Raw genomic sequence first — 27,704 nt, 5'->3', positions numbered from 1 at the left:
TAATGCAAGAAAATAGGAAAAACACCAAGGGGATGAACACTTTTGCAAGGCACTGTATGTGGGTCCCCAGGACTAGGGGGTCCTGATTTGAAAAATACTGCATTAACATTAAGTTTGTTCCAAATCTGTAAACTCTGTCAATATCTAGCCTAATGTTCTCTGATAGTCTAATGCAGCCAACCACCTTTCAGGCTAACTGACACTTAATGACCTTATGAAGAGATTACAGCAAAGTGGAATAGACAGGCACACCAGCAGAGCGCATAATTTGTCCATATATCAATTAAAAACACTGAAATCTCCATTTTTATTGCATAGTTGAGAATTCTGTCAATGCTTAAGATTAAAACATTTCCATACACACAGTTGATTAGGCTAAGCTTGCATATCTAAATCACTGTATATGATAAACCCCAGAATACAATCACGCATAAATGCAAGATCACATCCTACATTGGGTCCATATTCCTCCAGGTAGTGCAATCAGTATAGGTAGAGTAACAACCCTCAGATTCCCTGAAGTAATTGTGGTAGATACCAGACGTCCCAAAAGCAGTACAAACAAAGTTATTCATACAAAATAAATGAGTAGCAGATGTGAAACAGCAGTGATAGGGAAAGGGGGATACCTAGTCAGTTGTACAACTGAATGCATTCAACTGAAATGTGTCTTCCGCATTTAACCCAACCCCTCTGAATCCGAGAGGTGTGGAGTGCTGCCTTAATCGACATCCACGTCTTCGGCGCCCGGGTAACAGTGGGTTAACTGCCTTGCTCAGTGGCAGAACGACAGATTTTTACCTTGTCAGCTCTGGGATTCGATCCAGCAACCTTTCAATACTCTTCAAAGCTTTGACATAAAGTAGTTAACTAAAAGCTGAATATACAAATAGGCCTAGATGTATGGAAACGCATGGATAGCAATCAAATATGAAAGTATCGACTTAGAAATCCACATTCCACTCTTGAAAATAAATGAAATAACTATTATCGTAATACAATATCTTAGTAACCTGATATCCTTTTTTAAACAGGGACAAAAGGCCATTTGTGAAAAATATCAGATTTACAAAGCTGGATGGGGGCTTGCATTGGTCATAATAGATGAATGGTGCAATCAGTGTAACCACTGCAACTTTTTGTTGTTTGAAAATCCAATCTGGGAGAGTGACAATATGATACCACTTCACTACAGCAGCAGGGCTTCTCAGCCTGAAATTGTGATAAACAGGGAAAAAGAGGTATACATTTCAATTAGAATTTTTAGAGCGATTGAATTAAGAGAAAAGTTTTTAAAAGGTGGGAATAAGCCGGTACAACTGGAGTTCAGAGAATGGTACAACTACCCCAATAAACCCACCAAAAGACTAGAAATGAAATGATTTAAAACAAAACTCTAATCAAATCAAATAACCACCACTAATGAATCTATAGAATGACTTAAGGAATAGCCAAACAATAATTTGGGAAAGAAATATGTAGTACTACATCAAAATATCATAGTACATCAAAATCAGGAACCTCATATCAGTAACTTAGTACTTTAGCACACATAATGAAAACATATAGCTCACACACACTATCTGTAACTGTCTAGTTAGTCATTAAAGGGAAACCTTGGGATTTCAGCATGCTAGCAGATACCCATAGACATCCACTCATTGTGCTAATGCTAGTGACCTCTAACTTCCTTCATACTTGACACAGAGACATGATATCTACTAGTTCATCTGACTCTGGGGAAGTAGATAAAGAGCCTCATTGCCAAACACCCGAAGTATCCTTTTAAGATTTCACAATCAACAGCTGCCTTCACTGAGGGTCCTAAAAACTCAGCGATTAATATCACGCAATCAATCAATTACAAAAACTGATTTAGAAAAAATTTCTGTACGGTGAAAAACATGTAAATACAAAGTGAAGAAGCCTTAGACAGTATGATTCTTAGAGGTGAATTTCTAAGATTTGACCAACTTGAATCCTTGGCCAGTGTCTAGTATGGCTGGGGGAAACCAGTTGAGTTTGACCCTTTTGAGGCACCGTAGGCAGACACTGCATAACCAAAGCAGGTTCAGCCCCCCACACCAGAGCGCTAACTGGACCACGGGGTAGGTCATCCTGGGGAAGTACATCCTCCAGTGTTGAGTGACATCACTTTCTGTGGGCAGGTGCAGTGTGTAATCACTCCAGTGCTTAGAGATGCCGTAGGCAGCGGTGACAGTCCTTCCCCTCTCTGACCACTGGACAGTGCTGTCTGCATTGCAGTTGTACTCCACCCACTGAGAGGTGAAGTCCCCAAGCTGGGGGGTGTCCTGGAGCTCAATATCCGTGGCTCGGGCTAGCTGTGCCCCCTGCACCGCCACATAAAGCCCCCCCACCTTCCTTACCTCCTTCACCCAGGGTAGGGAGTTCTCACTGTCCAGGACCAGGATGAGGCGGGAGCAGGAGTCATTGTTCTTCTCCCTCCACCATTCCAGGATCTTATCCAGTTGAAGGGTGCCCCCCCCTGACAGACAACCACACCACAGGGCAGAGTTAGAGAGAGAGCAGTGGAATGCTGTGGTGGATAGTACTTTATTTTGTGGTTTCAGTACCATAAAAGAATGTGCTACAGAGAGTGAGTTAAAGTAACTGAGCTTCACAGAATGACAAAACTTCTAAGTGATTGGTACCTGCTAGTGCCCACTCCCCGCTGCGGTGGGTATGCCCACTGTAGAACACCACATAGGTGTCGTGGCGAGGCCCATCGGCTGTGCAGAGCTCCATGAAGGCTTTGAGCTTCACCTGTAGGGCTTCCAGAGTCACCCCGCTGGTGGAGTAGTCGCAGCCGAACGTCTCGATCATGTGGTGGGAGAAGAAATTCTGTATACTGTTCAACATGCCCGTGGAATGCATGTTCAACATATGTACCTGGTCCGGAGGTAACAGAGTGGGCTGCCCATCAGGACTGCAAGGGAGAGAGGAGTGAGGATGATTGCAGTAAGGGTACACCTGACGATAGAATTCTCTGGCTCTGCCTACAACAAATTTGCAGACTTAATCCTGCAAAGTTAGATTTGGTTTGGTCTGTTGCATTGAAAAGGGGCAGATGTGATGTTGATTCCATCACAGAAAAAACTTTGATCTATATAGTGCAAACTAGTTGTGCAAACTCAGTAGTTTCATCTCTTGCGTCTCTGCGCGGCATGGCATTTCTTCTGCGTGTGACAGAAGAACTGCGCAAACACACAGTTTAGAGGGAATATATCCCAAAACATGATGCAGCCACTATTGAAAATATTGAGTGGTACTCAGTAACATGTTGTATTGGATTTGCCCCAAACATAACACTTTGTATTCAGAACATAAAGTTAATTTATTTGCCACATTTCTTGCAGTATTACTTTAGTGCTTTGTTGCAAACAGGATGCATGTTTTGGAATATTTTTATTCTGTACTGGCTTCCTTCTTTTCACTCTGTCATATAGGTTAGTATTGTTGAGTAACTACAATGTTGTTGATCCATCCTCAGTTTTCTCCTATCAGAGCCATTAAACTCTGTAACTGTAAGCTGAGTTAGGAAAGACACCTGTATCTTCGTAGTGACTGGGTGTATTGATACACCATCCAACGTGTAATTAATTACTTCACCATGCTCAAAAGGATATTCAATGTCTGCTTTTTCTTTTACCCATCTACCAATAGGTGTCCTTCTTTGCAAGGCATTTGAAAACCTCCCTGGTCTTTGTGGTTGAAATTCACTGCTCGACGGAGGGACCTTACAATTATGTGTTGGGTACATATATTGGGTAGTCATTCAAAAGTCATGTTAAATACTATTATTGCACACAGAGTAAGTCCATGCAACTTATTATGTGATTTGTTAACAAATGTTTAACTCCTGGACTTAAGGCTTGCCATAACAAAGGGGTTGAATACTTATCGACTCAAGACATTTCAGCTTTTCGTTTGTAATTCATTTGTAAATATTTCAAATAAAACTTTGACATTATGACGGTATTGTGTACAGGCCAGTGACATAAAATCTCAATTTAATCCATTTTAAAGTCAAGCTGTAACATGAAAATGTGGAAAAGGTCAAGGGGTGTGAATACTTTCTGAAGGCACTGTATATATTTGGGTGTCAACTATCCATACATTCCTACCTGCAATAGTTGGTGGGGATGACCACTGCATACCCCACACATGTGCCGCCTAGGCAGTTCCCCAGCTCATAGAAGAGGCCGTGGAACAGAGACTCCAGAGCCAGGACCAGCAGGAGCATACTCATAAAGATACTGCTGGAGGACTGAGACACAGACAGACACAATGGGTCACATTCACACACTAACCAAATAAGGAGGACTATGAAGTTGAGAAGATGGCTCTGAATATCTATGACCTCAAAAACTATGGGAAAGTGTCCAATCTCAATTTATTTTACGCCAGTTAACATAGCTTATCAATAAAACAGACTAAGTTATATGACCCATTAATGTATAACATTGCTGATCTGGACTGAATAACAGTGCTATATCAATGACTGGAGACATACCTGCCATGATAAAGCAGCCAAGATGACAGTGGACACCAGACTGAAGAGCACCAGGCGTTCAGAGATGAGACAGAAGTGTCTGACTCCTTTAGAGGCCATAACCTTGTCTAGGCAGCTGCTCCCGGCTCCCTGGGCCAGACACACCCTCTGGCAGTCACTAAGCTTGGTGTGGAAGCCCCACAGAGTGATGATGAACACCACGTGACAGATGGCCCAGAACACCCCACTCAGCATGAAGCCCGGAATCATCAGGTACCACCGGTCCAGGTCCACCAGCTTCAGGGCTGCCAGGATCCAGAAGCCCACCTGGGAACAAGGACCACAATGCAAGTAAGTCTACTGTTGACTATGTGTTTTTATCCTCAATTATTTTGTGTGTGCATCATTGTACTCACATGGCTGGGGAAAATCTATATGCATTTTAAATGTGTCAAATAAAATGAATTCAAATCACCTCCGCCAGCAGCAAAGGCAGGAGGGACAGCCTGCGCCACAGCCCCCTCCAGGCAAGGTAGGGCAGCCAGCGCTCGGTCACCGACAGCCCACTGAAGTACACATCCAGCAAGGGGTCGCAGATCAGCTGGCTGAAGAAACATGCCAGGGCGAAGGGGTTGGTGGTGATGCCCAGAGACTTGAAGAACAGCACCGCAGTGATGATGGAGAAGCAGACCAGGTTGGGCAGGGCCAGGAGAGCCTTCATGCGCAGGGCCACCATCAGAGTAGCCAGGGCCACCACCAGCACCACTACGCTCATGGACTTCTGGATGAATAAGACAGTACTGGCAATGGCAAAGCCTGCTAGCTCCAGGGCCTCTGCTGAGGTGAGGAAGGCAGGGCGGTACCTGGTGCAGCCACACATCCTCTCCAGCAGAGCCCACAGTGTCCTCAAGACAACACTGGCCAGCAGGAGGTAGTTGGTGGCTTGCTCTTTGATGTTGCTCTCCAGAGTGGGGTTGTTGAGGAAACACAGGAGGCCAAGCAGGAAGCCAAACCACAGGTGGAGGAGGCTCAGGCTGACTCTTTCCATGCTGAAGTAATAGTACAGTATGCTTGCTATACCGAGGACAAACAGGGCCAGAACAAATATGATGAGGATCATGGGTTCCTCAGTCATCTCCCATCGCACATAGAGCCCCAGGCAGAGAGCCACAAGCAGGTTCAGACCAGACAGGTAGCCCAGACATCTGACAGAGGACCACATGTTGACCTCTCCGTTGACCTCCTCCAGTCTGGTCATCGCTGCATGCAGACAGTGACTGACACAGTACCGTAAGCGAAACATTTTGATATGTAAGAGTAGCTAACAGTTTGTTACAGCTGGTAACGTTATTAGTTAAGAGTTCAGAGGCAATTAAAACCTTTCCATGAAGCAAACTTAGCTAGCTAGATTGCAAGACCATGGCGAAAAAAATGTCACTCACTAGCTAGCCACCTTGAACTAACAGCAAACTTTGAGCTAGTGATAGGTCGTCTAAGCTAGCTAACGTTAGCTAGAAGTTACTAGCTAGTTAGCTAGTTTTTGCTAGTTAGCTAGCTACATGGTTTTTGCTAGTTAGCTAGCTACATGATTTGACGTTAGCTAGCTTGCAGTTGTACGACTGGCAGATGGTACGCTTGATTACATGGTCCGTTTGCTGTTTCTCTTCTTTCGTATGTAAATAGATACGTCTCATACAAACCTAGCTAGCCCAAATGTATTTATTTCACTTGAAGAAGCAGGAGACAAAAATACTTATTTTCCACTTCGAAAACTTTTCGGTCAAATGACTGCCGCCATCAAACTAGAACGGAGACTCTACGTCACTACGGCAAGTCATTAGTACAAACAAAGTGGCGGAAAGTCGAAGTATGGAAATTCATAAAGTGTGATGACTAATCAATCAATCTAGACGTAGTGTAAATGAGGCTCTTCCACTGAATATTACAAATACTTTATCAATATAGGTCAAAACATACTACACTTTGATATACGTATGCCCTAACTAACATGATCAACACCTAGTAAGCAGATTGTAACGGGCTAATGTGATGCTCAATTAGCCGTTACAGAGCAGAGAATTTTAGACCAACCTTGGCCATACTATCTTCTTTAGAGTCACCCAAATATGTATCTTCTAGAATGTTGGTGTCCAGTTGCAGGTGGTTTCCTTGAATTTAGAAAATGTACCAATATTAAAATAAATACAAATGTTGTAATCCAACAATGCATATGCCACTATCTTGTCTACTTCATATCTTCTCATTGATTGAGACAGTTGAGTCCACCCAAAACTGCCGCTTGTCATGACACTGGTCTCGATCAATGAGAGAAGATTTGAATTAGAAACAGATCTTAGCGTACCCATCATTGGATTACTTCATGAAGCAAAAACATTTTAATAACAGAGGATTTTCTAAATTGAAACGAACCACCTGAAACTGGACATTTTAGAAGCGCATATTTGGCCGAATCGAGAACGAAGATGGTATCGCCAAATTAAGGATGGTCGAAAAGTCTGCTACGCCAAACAGTACCTATCCTGTAATGGCTAATGAAAGCATTACATTAGCCCGTTACAATCTACTAGCTAATCAATACCATGACTCAATTAGTTTACTTCAGTCCTATAGGAAAACAGTGAATGGAAGAGGACAGAATAATCACACATGAACACTGCATTTCCATTCATTTATAAAAGAGAGAAGAAAAAAAATGCACACTTGTCGAATTCCTTAATACTGAAAATGAAGCTATTCATGCAAGTAATGGACTTAAACTCTTGGAAGACAGATGAGATGTATCCCTAAATGCTAACTGGTACAATTGACAACGCTCAAGAAAATGAACTATAATGAGAAATGTATTTTGTATTTTCTGTTAAAGAGAAAATAGTTGAAAGTACACCAAACATGAACTGACCAGAAAGTTAACAGATTTAGAGCAAGTTGAACACAAAGTAATTATTAACAAAAAATGACAAATTTAAACAAAATATATTGTTCTTAGGGTAAAACATTGAGCCAAGTGGTAGATGGTAGTAGGTAGCTCATTTGGGCAGTTGCACATGACAAACATTTTGCAAAAGAAGCCCGTTGTATGCTGCCAAGTGAAGTGTGAGTTTTCCAACACAGTATGGCATGAGAATCAGGATTGCAAAAACATTACTGGGGATAAGTAAGAAGGCACCTTAAGATTACAGGTATCCTGATGTACATCATACTGTTTATACTAATAAGACTATGGTTGTTTGTGTAGCATCCCAAATGGCACCCTATTCCCTATAAAGAATAGGATGCCATTTGGGAGACCTAATCCTAAATCCCCCATGACAGGAATCACATGACTCATGGCAGCTGAGAGATTCATCTATTTATGAAGTAAAGTGCCACAGACAAGTACATTACAACAAACACACATCCACACTAAAAAGGAGAACATAAATACCATTCCCCATAAGATACAGTACTTTCAGGAAACACCTGGCTATTGCTAAAATGCACTTTGATGGGATCAGAAGTTGCATGACTAATGATGAGACAGCAGGGTATTAGTGCAAAACCTCATTGAGGTGAATCATTTGGAATTGTTTGAGCGCTCATACCAAGATCATTTTAAATTGTGTTTGGAGTTAAAACTTAAGCAGAGTACACATTTAGTACTTTCATGTGTAAAGTGATAGTCAAAATGTACTTCCTGATGCAATGAATGACACAGGATTTTGTTGATACACCTATACTAGCAACCCATGAATGAAAAAAAAAAAATGACGAATGCTAGTCCCATGTAGCTGTTGGTAGAGAGTGGCACTTGTAGCGCCAGGGTTATGGGTTTGATTCCCACGGGGGGGACCAGTATGAAAAAAGTATTAACATGTATGAACTTACTACTACTGTAAGTCGCTCTGGAAAAGAGTATCTGTTAAATAAAAATGCTTAAGGCAAATGTTGCTGTCCTCAGATACGACGTAGAGTAAAGGAAGAGAGATGAACAGCAACCGACAGCTAGAGCTTTAGTCTCTTGGTCGACCTGTTTCACGGCAGTGAACATAAGATGTTTTATCGCTACATACACCGGATAGGTGCAGTAAAATGTGTTGTTTTAAAAGGGTCAGCCATAATAGTACGGTGCCCCTGGAGTAAATTAGGGTTAAGTGCCTTGCTCAAGGACACGTCGACAGAGTGTAGGCAGTCTTCTTTTTTGGAATATGTTACCAGTACCCATAGAGAAGCTACCTATAAAGAAGCAAAAGACATAAATCCAGACATATTATTGATCTGATAATGTAGCCTACCTAAGTATTGTTACAGAAAATAAAGTGATTACAAACAATGATGTAATGACAAAATGCTAAATATTCTGGGTTACAACATTGAAGGTAAATTAACATTGATTAAAACCAGTTTCTTCACACCAGCACAGAAAAGAGAGCAATGACTATTTCACAACTCGTACCATGTTACAAAATGAGAAAAACACAGTTAACAGTTTCACATTAGTAAAAGTAATTACGTACACCTATCTTAAAGTTCTGAAAATGCTACAAATCTATTGTAAAAGAGCCATGAAATCAGCCAAACAAAATGCTGAATTAAAACGCCATTTTCACACATCGTGTTGGACAAGACCAGTGTTCAAATGGGAACAAATCAAAACATTTTGGCTGAGAGTACAATGTATTTTTCTTATTTTCTTTTTTTGAAAATGTAAATGCACACCAAGAATTAGAGAAATTCTAGCCTCACCTGACTAACATCTCAATCGCTCCACTCCAACCAAACTTGACAAACCTCTGTGGTATCAATCCATTTAAGAGCGATTTAAAGTCAGCGGCTTGCTGGCACTGAAGCACATTCACTGTCTAACTACTAAGAAAAAGCCTTTGAAGGAGTAAAGATTGCTTTTCTTCTGTTAGTAGAGTGAGATCAAAGATGGATTAAAAAAACATGGGGCAGACTTACTCTCAGTCTATCCTGAGGGTATTCAACGACCAAGTTTTTATTTAAAAAAACTACCTTACTGACGTGTGTATTGTATTGAGTGACTAACCATCGAAGATATTGAAAAAAATACACTGACTTCTGTAAACGTCTTTTTCTTTCACTCTGTGCAAACTGCATTGTTTAGTTAAGGAAGAGGAGGAGTGTGAGAAAAATGCAGCAGGTTCATTTGGTAGCGCAGCAGTTGTGTACAGACAGACTGTATCCCTCCCCCCTTGGGCCTAACCACTCGATGTTGCATGTCTGAAGGCTCTGGATAGGTATAAGTAGTGTGGCGTTAAAGCGTCACCCATATTGCTTCCACATTACAGATCTGCAAACATTGAAGGGTTATGGCCAAGAGGAGTGGTAGGGATCGAATTGGAACTGGTAAAAGAGAAGAGTAGCTAGTAGGGTTTTAGCTGGTCTAGCTCAGCTCTGCAGTAGAATGGGGTCCTCCAGCTCGTGTAGGAAGGGCACAGAGCTGCTCTGGCTCTCTCCGCTATCCGAGTCATATGGCGTGTCGGGCAGCTCCATGAAGCCCCACGCCAGCTGGTCGTCCTCGAAGTCGGAGCGCACCTGAACTGGCACGTCGGTGTAGTCCTCCTCCTCGGGGGATTGGAAGTCCTGAGGAATGTAGAGCATCTCGGGGTAGTTACGGCTGACCAGGTCGCTGGTGGTGGCCAGGGACACCTTGCGGAAGGCGATGAGGTGCATGTGGGAGAACTTGATGTACTTGCAGCGCCTGAAGCCAAGCGACTCCACCGCCACACGCCAGCTGCGCATCATGAGGGTGTGGCGGTTCTGGTGGGAGGAGTCTGGGGTGATGATGAGCAGCAGGCCGTGCAGTTCCAGCAGCTCGTGGGCCTTCTTGCAGCAGATCCAGCGCTGGTAAGGCGAGGGGAAGTAGGACAGGAGCAGAGAGAAGACCACTACGTGGAAGAGCTGGGCGGGCAGGGAGTCAATGGGGCTACGCAGCTGTCTCAGGAAGGCTTCCACTGTGTCACCAGCCAGTTGCAGAGGCTGCTGGAGCTGGAGGTTGAGGAAGTCACACTTGTATACACTCTGAGGGGAAAGGGTAGAAACAGATACTTTAGAGCAACACAAGCTGTTCTCATCATTCAGTGGCATTTTAGACCCATATCTAAGACGCACTGTTCTTAATCCATTTAGTTATCTAAATCACTCTATGCTAATATTCTGCCAGTTCCTTCACAGCAGGTCAGGTTTCATTCCCATCAACTGTTGACACTTACTGTCAAGGGACAGCATTGTTCTGTGGTCTGATATTCACACAATGAATATCCCTGACATTTTAAAAATGTATTTAACTAGGCATTTTGTCCCGGTAGCAAATTAGTGAGTAAGACAGTAAGAGTCAGGACTTTCTAGCTGGGACCGAGGGAGTGATCACAGAGAGTAATAGTACATACCTCGACCGCAGGCACTATGTCAATACCGACTGTGAGGAACTCGTCAAACTTCAGGAAGGGGTTAAAACAGCTGCCAACGTCCAGCAGCCTCATTTTACCAAGCTGGGGGATGGACCTTCAACCAGAAGCTTTAAGTTAGCGTTAAGTACGACAGAGTGAGAATGCTTAATGAGAGCAGTACCTAATAGAGGTAAGATGTGTCAATATGAACGCACAACAAAGCATGCTGAAACAGAGCAAAATAGTCAGATAAAAATGGACATGTTTGATTTAACACTGTCACAATACAGTACAGTACCTGGGGATAGAGGAGCTATAGGGCTGGTCACTCAGAGCTGTGGCCGACATGGCCATGGCAAGCCTGGCACTCTTCTCATCCTTCTCCAACATTCTTTTCATCCCACCATCCTGAAAATACTCCTGGCAAACACTGGAAAAATAGTCCCCGAAACATCACACATAATGGTATTAATGCCCTACTGTTAAAACAGTGATATGCTAAGAAAAAAAGAAAAAAATGGGGCAAATCCTAACTTTCCATTGGAATAAATGCATGACTAAGTGAAAATTCAATAAGCAGAAGTTAGGATTTACCCCACAGTGTTGATATCGAAAGGGCTGGATGAGTCATCGGAGTAAGCATAGAGCAGTGGAGTTCTGAGCTAGTACAACACAGCCAGAGGGTTATTTACAAGGTCTCCTTTTGTGGGGGACTATTTTACCTGCGACACCACTCGATGCGTCCCTCTCCCTCGCAGGTCTTGGCCCAGTGGTTGTCAGCCAGGTTCCTCATGGCCAGGGCGTATTCACTCAGAGTCTGTTCATCTTCACAGTGCTCTCGCCAGATCTTCTCAAAATCCCCCACTGTGGAAAGATAACTTTGTTTCAACCTCCTGCTGCATGTTAACAAAGGCAACCAAATCACCTCACACCATACAGTATGACATACATATAGTAAAACAACTTAGCACTGTAGGCTACATGAAAGTTGGCCAAACACTGATGCGTTGTTTTCCCATATCATCACATTGAAATTCTTCATTATAAAATGGCAGGAATTGAAATTGAAAGTTTGTCCTGTCAGTTTTGTTTCTAAAAAATAACACGCAAGCATAGTACGTATGTAGAATGCACAATAAGCCAACATGAATATACCTACTTATAAAGTGTGGCCATTCATTCAAGAGGAATCACAATCGTTCAGCCCTTCAGATGAAAACACCACAGGCTAACACCACTGCTTCAACATTTTCAAAACAGTTACTCGTCATATGTCTGGCATATCTGAAAACTGGATTTTCAATAGATGTCTTCACTTCTGTTCCTAGGTCTAGATCTTCACAAATTTCCTGCAACAAGTCTTCCCAGACGCACAGCAGAATGTGTGTTTCGTGAGCAAACACGCTGATAAGGAAGAAATCCCATGACCACATGGGGAAAAAAACATATATCAGATTTGCAGAAATGAAACGACAACAAGACGGGCTGGAATAAACAGCAGTAGTACAAAGCATGATTACTGTGGTAGCAATGCCAAGCAGACCAGATCATGCTTTACTTATTAACCAATCATGGTGTCAGCTGACAGAGTCTTTTCAAGAGCATCAGCTAGCCAGTCCTTCTGCTAAAGTGGAAAGGACCTGTTGAATGCTACTTTTTTTTATTTTATTACTGCAATATATATACCTACATACCAGTTGAAGTCGGAGGTTTACATACACCTTAGCCAATTACATTTCAACTCTGTTTCACAATTTGACATTTAATCCTAGTAAAATGTCCCCGTCTTAGGTCAGTTAGGATCACCACTTTATTTTAAGAATGTCATGTCAGAATAATAGTAGAGAGAATGACTTATTTCAGCTTTAGTTCTTTCATCACATTTCCAGTGGGTCAGAAGTTTACATACTCAGTATTTGGTAGCATTGCATTTAAATTGTTTAACTTGGGTCAAACGTGTCTGGTAGCCTTCCACAAGCTTCCCACGATAAGTTGGGTGAATGTTTTGCCCATTCCTCCTGACAGAGCTGGTGTAACTGAGTCAGGTTTATAGGCCTCCTTGCTCGCACATGCCTTTTCAGTTCTACCCACCCATTTTCTATAGGATTGAAGTCAGGGCTTTGTGATGGCTTCTCCAATATCTTGACTTTGTTGTCCTTAAGCCATTTTGCCACAACTTTGGAAGTATGCTTGGGGTCATTGTCCATTTGGAAGACCCATTTGTGACCAAGCTTTAACTTCCTGACTGATGCCTTGAGATGTTGCTTCAATAGATCAGAAGCTTCTAAAGCCATGATATAATTTTCTGGAATTTTCCAGGCTGTTTAAAAGGCACAGTCAATTTAGTGGATGTAAACTTCTGACCCACTAGAATTGTGATAGTGAGTTCTAAGTGAAATAATCGGTTGAAACAATTGTTGGAAAAATGACTTCTGTCATGCACAAAGTAACAGACTTGCCAAAACAATAGTTTAACAAATATTTTGTGGAGTGGTTGAAAAATGAGTTTTAAATGACTCCAACCTTAGTGTATGTAAACTTCAACTGTATATACATACCATTCAGCTATTTTTTTTTTAGCTGCCCAGCATCTGAACAAAACAGGCTGCAGAGCAAAAATACTAATAGGGCTGGATTCAAGCCGTAGCTCTGAAGTTCGGCGCTACAGCGCAATTTAATTTTAAAAGTTCATTTCCGATTGAGCCGACATATGCAGCGTTTACCTTTAATGCAGTCTCTGCTAACACGGGAACATTGCCTTTAACATTTGATATCGCGTTGTTGCGCAGCTGTTCAGCACTACAGACTGAATTTAGCCCTAGACGCTGCCCAGTTTGATAATCACAACATAAGAGCACAGGGCAAATCAATCATTCAACTGGTAGAATAACTTAACACAATCTAGACTTAAACTGTGCCACTGGAAACTCTTTCAGTAAGATTAGCTAATTTGGGATCATGCATTGCTGCAACGCAACCAAAATATCTGCAGTTGAGAAGACTTGCCTCATGATAAACAGTCTGTTAGAAATTAGTGATGGGGGAGGGGACGATAAGTTACATGTCAGGATATTTAAAATAAAATGTACAGTATCCTATTAAACAATATGTTTCCTTCATAGCTTGTACAATTTTTAAATAGGGAGCCAATTTGTTTTCAGCACTTTAATTTCCATGACTGATGAAAACTAGTTGCATGCTCTCTCGTCCCTCTGCAGCAGACAGTGCCTTCAGAAAGTGTTCACACCCCTCGACTTTTTCCACATTGTTGTGTTATAGCTGGAATTTAAAATTGATTAAATTAAGATTTTATGTGTCACTGGCCTACACACACACACACACACAATATCCCATGATGTCAAAGTGGAATTATGTTTTTCAAAAATGTGAAGATGCTGGAGGAAACAGGTACAAAAGTATCTATATCCACAGTAAAACGAGTCCTATATCGATATAACCTGAAAGGCCGCTCAGCAAGGAAGAAGCCACTGCTCCAAAACCGCCATGAAAAAGCCAGACTATGGTTTGCAACTGCACATGGGGACAAAGATCGTACATTGGAGAAATGTCCTCTGGTCTGATGAAACAAAAATAGAACTGTTTGGCCATAATGACCATCATTATGCTTGGAGGGAAAGGGTTGATGCTTGCAAGCCGAAGAACACCATCCGAACCGCACAGGGGTGACAGCATCATGTTTTGGGGGTGCTTTGCTGCAGGAGGGACTGGTGCACCTCACAAAATAGATGGCATCACGAGGCTGGAAAATTATGAGGATCTATTGAAGCAACATCTCAAGACATCAGTCAGGAAGTTGAAACTTGGTCGCAAATGGGTCTTCCAAATGGTTAATGACCCCAAGCATACTTCCAAAGTTGTGGCAAAATGGCTTAAGGACAACAAAGTCAAGATATTAGAGTGGCCATCACAAAGCCCTGACTTCAATCCTATAGAAAATGGGTGGGTAGAACTGAAAAGGCGTGTGCGAGCAAGGAGGCCTACAAAGGAGGCCTACAAACCTGACTCAGTTACACCAGCTCTGTCAGGAGGAATGGGCCAAAATTCACCCAACTTATTGTGGGAAGCTTGTGGAAGGCTACCAAAAACTTTTGACCCAAGTTAAACAATTTAAAGACAATACACTCAATTAGTATTTGGTAGCATGTAAACTTCTGACCTACTGGGAATGTGATGAAAGAAATAAAAATGGTGAAATAAAGCACTCCACACTATTATTCTGACATTTCACATTCTTAAATTAAAGTGGTGATCCTATAAGACGGGGTCTTATAATTAAATGTCAGGAATTGTGAAAAACGGAGTTTAAATGTATTTGGCTAAGGTGTATGTACACTTCCGACTTCAACTGTAATTGTATGGTCCCTCAGTCAAGCAGTGAATTTCAAACATATTCAAACAGGGAGGTTTTCCATTCCCTCGCAAAGAAGGGCTCCTATTGGTAAAAATAAAAAAGCAGACATTGAATATTTTTTTTAGCATGGTGGTTATTACATTTTGGATGGTGTATCAATATACCCAGACACTATAAAAACACAGGTGTCCTTCCTAACTCAGTTGCTGGAGAGCAAGGAAATTGCTCAGGGATTTCACCACTATGCCAATGGTGACTTTAAATTAGTTACAGTTTAATGGCTGTGATAGGAGAAAACTGAGGATGGATCAACATTGTAGTTACTCCACAATACTAACCTAATTTTTTAAAAAGAGTGAAAGGAAGCCTGTATAGATTAAAATATTCAAAAACGTGCATCCTGTTTGCAACAAGGCTCAAAAGTAATAATGCAAAGAAATGTGGCAAAGCAACTATTGTTTTGGCCTGAATACAAAGTTATATTTGGGGCAAATCCAAGACAACACATTACGGAGTACCTCTCCATATTTGCAAGCATAGTGGTGGCAGAATTATGTTATGGTTATGATAGTAATCGTTTTAAAGGACTGGAGTTTTTCCAGGATCATTTTTTTTTAACAGAATTGAGCTAAGCACAGGCAAAATCCTAGAGAATCTGGTTCAGTCTGCTTTCCACCAGACACTGGGAGATGAATTCACCTTTCAGCAGGACAAGTGTGGCCAAGTTAGTTTTGACTTATCTACAGCAAGACCTGAAATGGTTGTCTAGTAATGATCAACAACCAATTTGACAGAGCTTGAAGAATTTTGAAAATAATGGGCAAATGCAAAAATCCTGGTGTGGAAACCTCTTAAGAGACTTACCCAGAAAGAGACTCACAGCTGTAGTTGCTGCCAAAGGTGATTCTAGCATGCATTGACTCAGGGGTTGAATACTTATCCAAATCAAGATGGTGGATTTTTTTCATACAGAATGTTAGAATTTTTCTTCCACTTTTGATATAGTATTTTGTGTAGATCTTTGACAAATAAAGGACAATCAAATCAATTTTAATCGCCTTTTGTAACAAAACGTGGAAAAAGGTCAAAGACTATGAATACTTTCTGAAGGCACTGTATGATGGTGAGCAATATTTTTGGAACATCCAATCACAATAAAATCACAACACATATCGTATCAGCACCTAAATATCGTGATAATATCAAGTCGTACGGTTCCTGGCAATTCCCAGCCCTATTAGGAATACGTTTACTGGCAGATTCCTCCATTGGTTATGTCTGTACCGCCTGCCCTACATCTGAATGGAATACAAATTCCTGCAAAGGCCAATAAAGTGAACTGAACCAGAAATGCCTATTCTTCTGACCTCTTTATGGTGTTTGGTTTGTGACCAATGATCTGTGAAGGGTCCAATAGTGAAAAGCATGTTTGCGTTACCTTTGTTTTCGATGAAAGGACCTAAATATTGGAGTTAATAACAAGGAGATAGTATTATGTCTCAATACTAGGCCTCAGACCTTTGAGTCCACTTTTAAAAAATGTAACTAGGCAAGTCAGTTAAGAACAAATTCTTATTTACAATGACAGCACACCCAGGCCAAACCCGGACGACGATTGCACTTTGAAGGACATGTTAGAAGATGTTTGTTCAAAACAGACAGGGATCTCAATTCAGCATATGTGCTCATACTATTGGCATATGCCAGTGTCTCATAACATCACATAATGGATGCGCCTGAACATGAGTTTTTACTTGTAGGGTCTTGTTCTTTTCAGTTTCAGAACAGGGGTGTATTCATTAGCTAGATTCCATTGCAAAACGCTTGCAAAATAAACTATAGGAACCAAACGGAGAGGGACCTGAATTTGTCCAATAGAAACTCTCGTTTTTGTTGCAAAACGTTTTCTGATTGAAGTAAACGGTTTCCGTTGCTAAACATTTTACAATAGATAAAACATTTTGCAACAGAGTCCGACTAATGAATATACCCCATGACGTCAAACAAAATGCCATACAACCCATGTTGAGCTCTTTGCCAGTTCCCGTGATCCAGTATGTTACAATTGAACAACATTACCAAATCACTGGATGGCTGGCTATAGGAGGCGCGATTATTATTATTTTTTAAATTGATGACTGCCAAATCTAATGAGGGACAAACATAGCCTAGTTTAAAGTGCATACTGCAGATTGAAATGTTCACAGGCGGCCTTGATCTAGCGTTAGTTTAACCGTATTTAAATTAAGTGAATGTAACGTTAGGCACATGTCCCATGATTGCATGACAATGTTTTTGTATTTTTAGACAGTAGAGCAGCGAGACCCTGACATGTTGCCAGTCACTTGCAGTTTGTGGAAGGCCCCAAAAAATAGGAAATAACGTTAGCTACCTAATCCGGGCCTTGTTTTCGATCAATTTAAATAGCCCGTTTGATGAGAGACGCCGTACTCCTGAATTGGGCAAAGCTAGCGTACCTTCTCGGTATTTTCTTCGCAGTTTTCTATGGACGTTCTTGACAACTCCGGACAGTTTTTCCTGTTCCTTCTTCTTGCACCGGGTTTCTTTCGGAATGAGAACGTAGCACGGCTCCAGTTCGGTTTCTGTCTCTCCTGTCTCAGCATTGTTCGCCGGGTCCATAGTCCTACGACACTTCTGCTCCTCCTTCACGTCTAGCTACTAGCTAGCTACCGGTGTCGGTCCCCGCGCACCCGATCCACTAGCCAAATACGCGCGCGCTGATTGGTTCGCCTGGAAAGATATACTGTGGAGTTGACAATTGTATGACCAATCACAGAGCTGAAAACTTAAACGCCTTCTTATAGAATTTGTAGCGTCAGCATACAGTTGCATGTGCTGTTTGCTGTTTAAATTGAATTATACCAAATATTATGGACATACTGACAAGATACATGTCTCTCCGAGTCCGCCCACAATGGGAGTCGTTGTCCACAATGTGGAACGGCGGGCTGTGTAGTTCCCGGCTTTCTTTTCTTTAGATTGGTGGAAACATCTCATTATTGTCATATTTTTTTGAGTATAGCCCCATACCATGAATATGTGTAGCCATCTCGAGACAACTCCGATATAAACTGTTTTTTTTCTCGAAGTTGCCGTGATGTCACGTGTTCTACTTATATCAGTACACTCATAACAATTTAATAATTACAAAACGTATATTTGGTCACATAAACCTCGCATAGCAAACAAGCCATTCATTTTTATGTTGACCAAATTCGACACTCTCATTGACCTCCATACAAAAACTCCTTACTTGGTGGGCGAAACGACGAAGAAAAAAAAACGCCACTTGCATTGAGACAGATTTTCTGCCGAGTTAAGAGATTTTCTGCCGAGTTGGTAATCTCTCTTCCTCTTCCATGGCGTTGTTGAATATTTATTTCTGATTGGTTTGAAGGGCATTCTAGAGCGTGGATTATTTAAGAAATAAGGCACGAGGGGGTGTGGTATATGGCCAATATACCACGGCTAAGGGCTGTTCATATGTACAACACATCTTGGAGTGCCTAGACACAGCCTTTAGCCGTGGTATATTGGCCATATACCACACAACCCTGAGGTGCCTTATTGCCCTTATAAACTGGTTACCAACATATAATTAGAGCATTAAAAATACATGTTTTGTGATACCTGTGTTATACGGTCTGAAATACCACGGCTGTCAGCCAATCAGCATTCAGGGCTCAAACCACCCAGTTTATAATTCCATTTATAAACGGGGTGGTTCGAGCCCGGAATGCTGATGGCTGAAAGCCATGATGTATCAGACTGTATACCATGGGTGTGATCAACAATTACTATTTACTGGTCTAATTACGTTGGTAACCAGTTTATAATAGCAATAATGCACCTCAGGGGTTTGTGGCGTCACCGATTGAAACGCTATTAGCGCGCACCCCGCTAATTAGGTAGCCATTTCACATCGGTTACACTCACCACCATTTTGACCTCCTCCTTTTCCGAAACAACCAGTCACAGCACCAATGTAACAGTATAGCGTCTGTCCCTCTCCTCGCCCCTACCTGGGCTCGAACCAGGGACGCTCTGCAGATGTGAGTGCATCTGCACGCACAGTAAGGCGAAGACTTTTGGAGGGTGGCCTGGTGTCCAGAAAGTCAGCAAAGAAACCACTTCACTCCAGGAAAAACATCAGGGACAGACTGATATTCTGCAAAAGGTACAGGGATTGGACTGCTGAGGTAAAGTAATTTTCTCTGATTCAACCCCTTTCTGATTGTTTGGGGCATCCGGATAAAAGCTTGTCCGGAGAAGACAAGGTGAGTGCTACAATCAGTCCTGTGTCATGCCAACAGTAAAGCATCCTGAGACCATTCATGTGTGGGGTTGCTTCTCAGCCAAGGGAGTGGGCTCACTCACCAATTTGCCTAAGAACACAGCCATGAATAAAAAATGGTACCAACACATCCCCCGAGAGCAACTGCTCCCAACCATCCAGGAACAGTTTGGTGACAAACAATGCCTTTTCCAGGATGATGGAGAACCTTGCCATAAGGCAAAATTCATAACTAAGTGGCTCGGGGAACAAAACATAGATATTTTGGGTCCATGGCCAGGAAACTCCCTAGATCTTAAACCCATTGAGAACTTGTGGTCAATCCTCAAGAGGCGAGTGGACAAACAAAAACCCACAAATTCTAACAAATTCCATGCATTGATTATGCAAGAATGAGCTGCCATCAGTGTGGCCATCAATGTGGCCCAGAAGTTAATTGACAGCATGCCAGGGCGGATTGCAGAGGTCTTGAAAAAGAAGGGTCAACAATGCAAATATTGACTCTGTGCATCAACTTCATGTAATTGTCAATAAAAGCCATTGACAAATGCTTGTAATTTTACTTCAGTATTCCCTAGTAACATCTGACAAAAATATCTAAAGACACTGACGCAGCAAACTTTGTGAAAACTAATATTTGTGTCATTCTCAAAACCATTGGCCATGACTGTACACCTGTTCTGAAATGCCCCAGAGTCTGCAACACCACTAAGCAAGGGGCACCACCAAGCAAGCTGCACCATAAAGACCAAGGAGCTCTCAGGTCAGGGACAAAGTTGTGGAGAAGTACAGATCAGGGTTTGGTTATAAAAAAATATCTGACATTTTGAAAATCCCTAGGAGCACCATTAAATCCATTATTAATAAATGGAAAGAATATGGCACCACAGCAAACCTGCCAAGAGAGGGCCACCCACAAAAACTCACGGACCAGGCAAGGAGGGAATTAATCAAAGAGGCAACAAGGAGACCAAAGACTTGCAAAACTCCACAGCGGAGATTGGAGTATCTGTCCATGGGACCACTTTAAGCCATACACTCCACAGAGCTGGGCTTTACAGAAGAGTGGCCAGAAAAAAAGCCATTGCTTAAAGAAAAATATAAGCAAACACTTTTGGTGATTGCCAACAGGCATGTGGGAGACTCCCCAAACATATGGAAGAAGGTATTCTGGTCAGATGAGAATAAAATTGAGCTTTTTGGCCATCAAGGAAAATGCTATGTCTGGTGCAAACCCAAACACCTCTCATTACCCCGTGAACCTCATCCAGCATGGTGGTGGCAGCATCATGCTGTGGGGATGTTTTTCATCAGCAGGGACTGGGAAACTGTTCAGAATTGATGGAATGATGGATGGTGCTAAATACAGGGAAATTCTTGAGGGAAACCTGTTTCAGTCTTCCAGAGATTTGTGAGTGGGACGGCGGTTCACCTTCCAGCAGGACAATGACCCTAAGCATTCTGCTAAAGCAACACTCGAGTGGTTTAAGGGGAAAAAATTAAATGTCTTGGAATGGCCTAGTCAAAGCCCAAACCTCAATCCAATTGAGAATCCGTGGTATGACTTAAAGATTGCTGTATACCATCGGAATCCATCCAACTTGAAGAAGCTGGAGCAGTTTTGCCTTGAAGAATGGGCAAAAATCCCAGTGGCTAGATGTGCCAAGCTTATAGAGACATACCCCAAGAGACTTGCAGCTGTAATTGCTGCAAAAGGTGGCTCTACAAAGTATTGACTTTGGGGGGTGAATAGTTATGCACGCTCAAGTTTTCAGGTTTTTGTCTTATTTGTTTGTTTCACAATAACAAATATTTTGCATCTTCATGGTGGTAGGTATGTTGTGTAAATCAAATGATTACAACCCCCCCACAATCCATTTTAATTCCAGGCTGTAAGGCAACAAAATAGGAAAAATGCCAAGGGGGTGAATACTTTCGCAAGCCACTGTATATTAGCTTCATTTAGAGGTGAATGCTTTATAATGTATTGCAGCCAATCTATAACGTGTATGCAAAGGTGGATGTAAGAGAACAGGTTGCTCCAGTTTTAAAGTCTGGCCACAATGAGCTACTGGAGACATTTTTCCTGTATGCATGTTGTTCCAGGGACAACAAAATAATGAGGTCCCTGGGCATGATGCTAAGAGCCTGGAACAACATATATTTAGGATGTTCCTGGGACAATATTTAGGCATAGAGATTCCATACTCTCTGATTTTGCTTGATGTTCTTGAATTAAATTCCTGGCCTGGGAGCCTCTAGCAGCACTTGTAACGCTGGGTTACTTTGTCGCTACATACTGCCACCTAATGGTAGGTAATATTGAGACAGAATCCTCCTCAGACCTTCCAGAGTCCACTATGGAGGACATGTTAGAAAATCTTGTTCAGACAGGGATCTCAATTCAGCAACTTTGGATGAAACCATGTTCTCATACTATTGACATGAGGCCTGTGGCTCATTAAACTTTCCATTGTGGATGAGCCGTGTGAACTTTAGATTTGACTTGTAGGTTTGTGCTCTTTTTAGTTTCACAGGTAACAATGACATCACACAAAAGCCATTGGTGACTTTAACATTGGCATGGAAACGTCTACAGACCCACTCCAAAAGGCTTTTGGAGCTATCATCGACTCAATGGGTTTTGTCCAACATGTCTCCGGACCTACTCACTGCCACAGTCATACTCTGAACCTAGTTTTGTCCCGTGGAATAAATGTTGTGGATCTAAATGTTTTTCATCAAAATCCTGGACTATCGGACCACCATTTTATTACGTTTGCAATCGCAACAAATAATCTGCTCAGACCCCAAACAAGAATCATCAAAAGCCATGCTAAAAATTCTCGGACGACCCAAAGATTCCTAGATGCCCTTCCAGACTCCCTCCACCTAACCAAGGACGTCAGAGTACAAAAATCAGTTAACCAACTAACTGAGGAACTCAATTTAACCTTGCGTAATACCTTAGATGCAGTAACACCCCTGAAAACAAAAAACATTTGTCATAAGAAACTAGCTCCCTGGTATACAGAAAATACCCGAGCTCTGAAGCAAGCTTCTTTGACGAAAAGATCATGATCATTAGAAAGCTAATTATGGACTCCTCTTTAAACCTGCATATTCCTCCATAGCTGCACAACACTGCCAGGACCTAGGATCAAGGGAGACACTCAAGTTTTTTAATACTATACTACAATGATTAAAATAATCATGGCCTCTAAACGTTCAAGCTGCATACTGGACCCTATTCCAACTAAACTACTGAAAGAGCTGCTTCCTGTGCTTGGCCCTCCTATGTTTAACATAATAAACAGCTCTCTATCCACCGGATGTGTACCAAACTCACTACAAGTGGCAGTAATAAAGCCTCTCCTGAAAAAGCCAAACCTTGACCCAGAAAATATAAAAACTATCGGCCAATATCGAATCTCCCATTCCTCTCAATTTTTTTTGAAAAAGCCATTGCGCAGCAACTCACTGCCTTCCTGAAGACAATGTATACGAAATGCGTCAGTCTGGTTTTAGACCCCATCATAGCACTGAGACTGCACTTGTGAAGGTGGTAAATTACCTTTTAATGACGTCAGACCGAGGCTCTGCATCTGTCCTCGTGCTCCTAGACCTTAGTGCTGCTTTTGATACCATCGATCACCACATTCTTTTGGAGAGATTGGAAACCCAAATTGGTCTACAAGGAAAAGTTCTAGCCTGGTTTAGATTCTATCTGTCAGTCTATCTATATCAGTTTGTCTCTGTAGATGGTTTGTCCTCTGACAAATCAACAGTACATTTCGGTGTTCCTCAAGGCTCCGTTTTAGGACCACTATTGTTTTCACTACATATTTTACCTCTTGGTGATGTCATTTGGAAACATAATGTTAACTTTCACTGCTATGCGGATGACACACAGCTGTACATTTCGATGAAACATGGTGAAGCCCAAAAATTGCTCTCCCTGGAAGCCTGTGTTTCATACAAAAGGAAGTGGATGGCTGCAAATGTTCTACTTTTAAACTCGGACAAAACAGAGATGCTTGTTCTAGGTCCCAAGAAACAAAGAGATCTTCTGTTGAATCTGACAATTAATGTTGATGGTTGTACGGTCGTCTCAAATAAAACTGTGAAGGACCTCGGCATTACTCTGGACCCTGATCTCTCTTTTGACGAACATATCAAGACTGTTTCAAGGACAGCTTTTTTCCATCTACATAACATTGCAAAAACCAGAAACTTTCTGTCCAAAAATGACACAGACAAATGTATCCATGCTTTTGTCATTTCTAGGTTAGACTACTGCAATGCCTTACTTTCCGGCTAACCGGATAAAGCACTAAATAAACTGCAGTTAGTGCTAAACACAGCTGCTAGAATCTTGACTAGAACCAACATTTAGAACCAACTAGCCTCTACACTGACTTCCTGTTAAGGCTAGGGCTGATTTCAAGGTTTTACTGCTAACCTACAAAGCATTACATTGGCTTGCTCCTACCTATCTTTCCGATTTGGTCCTGCCGTACATACCTACATGTATGCTACAGTCACAAGACGCAGGCTTTCTTTCTGTCCCTAGAATTTCTAAGCAAACAGCTGGAGGCAGGACTTTCTCCTATAGAGCGCCATTTTTATGGAATGGTCTGCCTATCCATGTGAGAGACGCAGACACGGTCTCGACCTTTAAGTCTTTATTGAAGACTCATCTCTTCAGTAGGTCCTATGATTGGGTGTAGTCTGGCCCAGGAGTGTGAAGGTGAACAAAAAGGCACTGGAGCAACGAACCGCCCTTGCTGTCTCTGCCTGGCCGGTTCCCCTCTCTCCACTGGGATTCTCTGCCTCAAACCCTATTACAGGGGCTGAGTCACTAGCTTACTGGTGCTCTTCCAGGAGGGTTGCGCCACTTGAGTGGGTTGAGTCACTGACGTGATCTTCCTGTCCGGGTTGGTGTCCCCCCTGTGGGTTCGTGCCGTGGAGGAGATCTTCGTGGGCTATACTCGGCATTGTCTCAGGATAGTAAGTTGGTGGTTGAAGATATCCCTCTAGTGGTGTGTGTGCTGTGCTTTGGCAAAGTGGGTGGGGTAATATCCTGCCTGTTTGGCCCTGTCCTGGGGTATCATCAGACGGGGCCACAGTGTCTCCTGACCCCTCCTGTCTCAACCTCCAGTATTTATGCTGCAACAGTTTATGTGTCGGAGGGCTATGGTCAGTCTGTTTTATCTGGAGTATTTCTCCCATCTTATCCGGTGTCCTGTGTGAATTTAAGTATGCTCTCTCTAATTCTCTCTTTCTCCCTCCCATCTCCTCGGAGGACCTGAGCCCTAGGACCACCTGGCCTGATGACTCCTTGCTGTCCCCAGTCCACCTGGTCGTGCTGCTGCTCCAGTTTCAACTGTTCTGCCTGTGGCTATGGAACCCTGACCTGTTCACCGGACATGCTACCTTGTCCCAGACCTGCTGTTTTCAACTCTCTAGAGACAGCAGGAGCGGTAGAGATACTCTGAATGATCGGCTATGAAAAGCCAACTTAAATTTACTCTTGAGGTGCTGACCTGTTGCATCGTCTACAACGACTGTGATAATTATTATTTGACATTTGAACATCTTGGCCATGTTCTGTTATAATCTCAACCCGGCACAGCCATAAGTGGACTGGCCACCCCTCATATCCTAGTTCCACTCTAGGTTTCTTCCTAGGTTCCGGCCTTTCTAGGGAGTTTTTCCTAGCCACCGTGCTTCTACACCTGCATTGCTTGCTGTTTGGGGTTTTCGGCCGGGTTTCTGTACAGCACTTTGTGACATCAGCTGATGTAAGAAGGGCTTTATAAATACATTTGATTGATTGATTGATACAACCCAACCAGGTTAACCTGTCTGCCAGTGTCCATAATATAGGCCTGTGTGTGATTGAATAATCCATTTGTGATTAAAGTCAAATGAAAGTTACCACCCTGCTATCAGTTACCACCCTACAATTCAAACATATCAGACCTGATTTATTCCAGGAAAGAAGGGATGATATCATTTCATTTAAATTTGTGGCATATTGGGAGAATTTATGAAGAGTCCTGTCACAATTGCCCTATGCTAACCCTAATAATTGTAATACATTGGTTTTAAAGCGCCTGTTAAATATAAAATAACAAGGACACTATACAACAAAATATAAGAGAATAAATCAAGGATAAAAACAAAATTGTGAGTAGCTTAATGTCTCTTGTGTTTCAGATCTAGCCAAGGCATTGGATCTAATGCTTAGTGTACACAGAAGGTCTGCTCTGTATGTGGCTGACTCCCAGGAGTACTCTGAGGCCCCACAAACACATCCCCATTTTACCATAACAGGTACACTATAGTGTTAAGGTGAGAGGCTAAGGCTCAAAATAGTAAATATGTTTAAAAACAATAACTCTCAGAACTTGTCAAGATGTAACACATATTTGATGGGATTTCAAATGCAATGTTTTTTCCCCTCCAAATTGAAAATACATTTGTTGATCAAGTTTTTGGTCAAGGTAACTTTGAAAGTAACCAGTTGGTTCATACAATGTTGCATACAAATATACAAAATAATCCAGTCTCAGGTAAAAAAAATAAAAAAAAGTTAAGTCAAACCTTTACATTCATGCTTTCAGCCCTCAAGACAGTGGTTTTCAAGCTCAAGAAAAATAATTGAATTACATTCTGGTTTAAATGGAGAGGGAATTTCTTTGCAACCATTTCAAAACAATGCACATTTTCCTTTTTATTATAAAATGTTTTGAGGATGGTCTTTTTCGTATTCCAAATATCTGTATGCACAAATTCGCCTCAAAGCTCTCATTCTCAAAATTTCGAACCATAACATTCGCACACATACTGTGTGCTAGAAGTACTGCCAAACAAGGTAGTTGTAAAGTCTGGCTGGTTCATGTCACTTTGTATATGTAGATGATGTCTAGCTGGTACTGTGTATCTTAAATGCTGGCTGTAGCTTAGATGGTAAACTCTTTGGCAGGATTCTGATTTTCACTTATTCGCTCTCCTTGTTTCCTACAAATAGAAACAGATTACTTATTTTTTATCCCCAGCTTTTCCCACACGAATACCACTTGTTGGACTTAGAAACAGTATAAAAGTAAACAGTAATCTTTGATTTCAAATGATGATACCAGGGAGTGTGAGTGGGTGGTACGTTTAATGTGTCCAGTCTCTAGGGGCTCTGTGCCAGTAATATTAAATATCTTCTGGTTTCAAATGGCCTCTATTCCTTGGTTGGCGTTCATTTTGCTATGTGAACCAGTTTTCACAACCCCGGACTGGGGGTTGTGTTTAAAACAGACAGGTGCTGTACACAGTGACTTTGTGACTGATCTCCTGCAGCAGCTCTTTCACAGCCTTCTCCAGATCCACCAACTGGTTGGCCTTGTCTTCCAGAGTCTTCTGGTTGTCCTCGTAGGACTTCTCTAAATCTGGATGGGAACCAAAAAGGAGAGATCCTACCGTCAAACTACTTGCTCATAATCACAGGATGTGTAGTATCCCTCCACACACCGGCTTTATAATCAGAACATGTAGAATGTCATGCAGTGAATACACACACTTGAGAAGAGAAAGTTAGAGGGCCTGCGTCATTTCATGTTCAACTCTTAATTGGGAAAAGTGAATCAACATGAAGATGGAGATCTCATAGGTATTACAAAGGGATCATGTTTATATATCCACTAAGCAGACACCATTGAAAGGTAGAGTCTGTGTAGTGTAATGAAATAAAGTGTCAATTGAAATAAATTCATTAGGCCCTAATCTTGGACTGGGAATACAGATATGCATCTGTTGGTCACAGATACCTTAAAAAAAAGGTGGGGGCGTGGATCAGAAAACCAGTCCGTATCTGGTGTGACCACCCTTTGCCCCATGCAGCGCGACACATCTCCTTCACATACAGTTGATCAGGCTGTTGATTGTGGCCTGCGTAATGTTGTCCCACTCCTCTTCAATGGCTGTGCGAAGTTGCTGGATATTGGCAGGAACTGGAACAAGCTGTCCTACACGTCATTCCAGAGCATCCCAAACATGCTCAATGGGTGACTTGTCTGGTGAGTATGCAAGCCATGGAAG

At 42.0% G+C, this 27,704-nt stretch overlaps 3 protein-coding genes across 5 annotated transcripts in view; all 3 read right to left on the bottom strand.

The window, feature by feature from the left end:
• Positions 1-279: 279 nt before the first annotated feature.
• Positions 280-6,546, bottom strand: LOC109867718 (transmembrane protein 168). The gene is made up of 5 exons (XM_020456985.2): positions 4,989-6,546; positions 4,535-4,840; positions 4,146-4,288; positions 2,673-2,947; positions 280-2,506 (listed from the first exon to the last, which is right to left on the bottom strand). The coding sequence occupies exons 1-5, from the start codon at positions 5,814-5,816 to the stop codon at positions 1,959-1,961; spliced, it is 2,100 nt and encodes a 699-aa protein (XP_020312574.1). The 5' UTR covers positions 5,817-6,546; the 3' UTR covers positions 280-1,958.
• Positions 6,547-7,188: 642 nt separating this feature from the next.
• samtor (S-adenosylmethionine sensor upstream of mTORC1) lies at positions 7,189-18,040 on the bottom strand. 3 transcript variants are annotated; one of them, XM_020456986.2, is made up of 5 exons: positions 17,773-18,040; positions 11,646-11,787; positions 11,222-11,353; positions 10,924-11,038; positions 7,189-10,555 (listed from the first exon to the last, which is right to left on the bottom strand). In XM_020456986.2, the coding sequence occupies exons 1-5, from the start codon at positions 17,933-17,935 to the stop codon at positions 9,923-9,925; spliced, it is 1,185 nt and encodes a 394-aa protein (XP_020312575.1). In that variant the 5' UTR covers positions 17,936-18,040; the 3' UTR covers positions 7,189-9,922. The 3 variants fall into 3 exon arrangements, with proteins under 3 accessions (XP_020312575.1, XP_020312576.1, XP_031656872.1); XM_020456987.2 differs by having other exon boundaries at positions 7,362-10,555; positions 17,688-17,775; XM_031801012.1 differs by lacking the exon at positions 17,773-18,040 and adding an exon at positions 12,083-12,322 and having other exon boundaries at positions 7,362-10,555.
• A 7,539-nt stretch (positions 18,041-25,579) lies between these two features.
• Positions 25,580-27,704, bottom strand: part of LOC109866861 (laminin subunit beta-1) — a 31,406-nt gene continuing 29,281 nt past the window's right edge. The window contains exon 33 of the mRNA XM_020455739.2: positions 25,580-27,055. Within this exon, the coding sequence (XP_020311328.1) occupies positions 26,916-27,055 (140 nt within the window). The 3' untranslated portion in view covers positions 25,580-26,915. The remainder of the gene's footprint in view (positions 27,056-27,704) is intronic.

This window comes from Oncorhynchus kisutch, linkage group LG22, assembly GCF_002021735.2.
Source record: "Oncorhynchus kisutch isolate 150728-3 linkage group LG22, Okis_V2, whole genome shotgun sequence".
Lineage (NCBI taxonomy): Eukaryota > Metazoa > Chordata > Actinopteri > Salmoniformes > Salmonidae > Oncorhynchus > Oncorhynchus kisutch.
This window is presented reverse-complemented; position numbering and strand designations above follow the sequence as displayed.

What these genes read in the sequence shown, in the direction of transcription:
- LOC109867718 (XM_020456985.2), bottom strand. Translation starts at nt 5,816, where the DNA reads ATGTTTCGCTTACGGTACTGTGTCAGTCACTGTCTGCATGCAGCGATG. An exon ending in TGCCTTTGCTGCTGGCGGAG is followed by an intron (nt 4,841 to 4,988) that starts GTGATTTGAATT and finishes CCTTGTTCCCAG; the next exon opens with GTGGGCTTCTGGATCCTGGC. An exon ending in TGGCTGCTTTATCATGGCAG is followed by an intron (nt 4,289 to 4,534) that starts GTATGTCTCCAG and finishes TCTGTGTCTCAG; the next exon opens with TCCTCCAGCAGTATCTTTAT.
- samtor (XM_020456986.2), bottom strand. Translation starts at nt 17,935, where the DNA reads ATGGACCCGGCGAACAATGCTGAGACAGGAGAGACAGAAACCGAACTG. An exon ending in CGCATCGAGTGGTGTCGCAG is followed by an intron (nt 11,354 to 11,645) that starts GTAAAATAGTCC and finishes CTATTTTTCCAG; the next exon opens with TGTTTGCCAGGAGTATTTTC. An exon ending in ACATAGTGCCTGCGGTCGAG is followed by an intron (nt 10,556 to 10,923) that starts GTATGTACTATT and finishes CTTTCCCCTCAG; the next exon opens with AGTGTATACAAGTGTGACTT.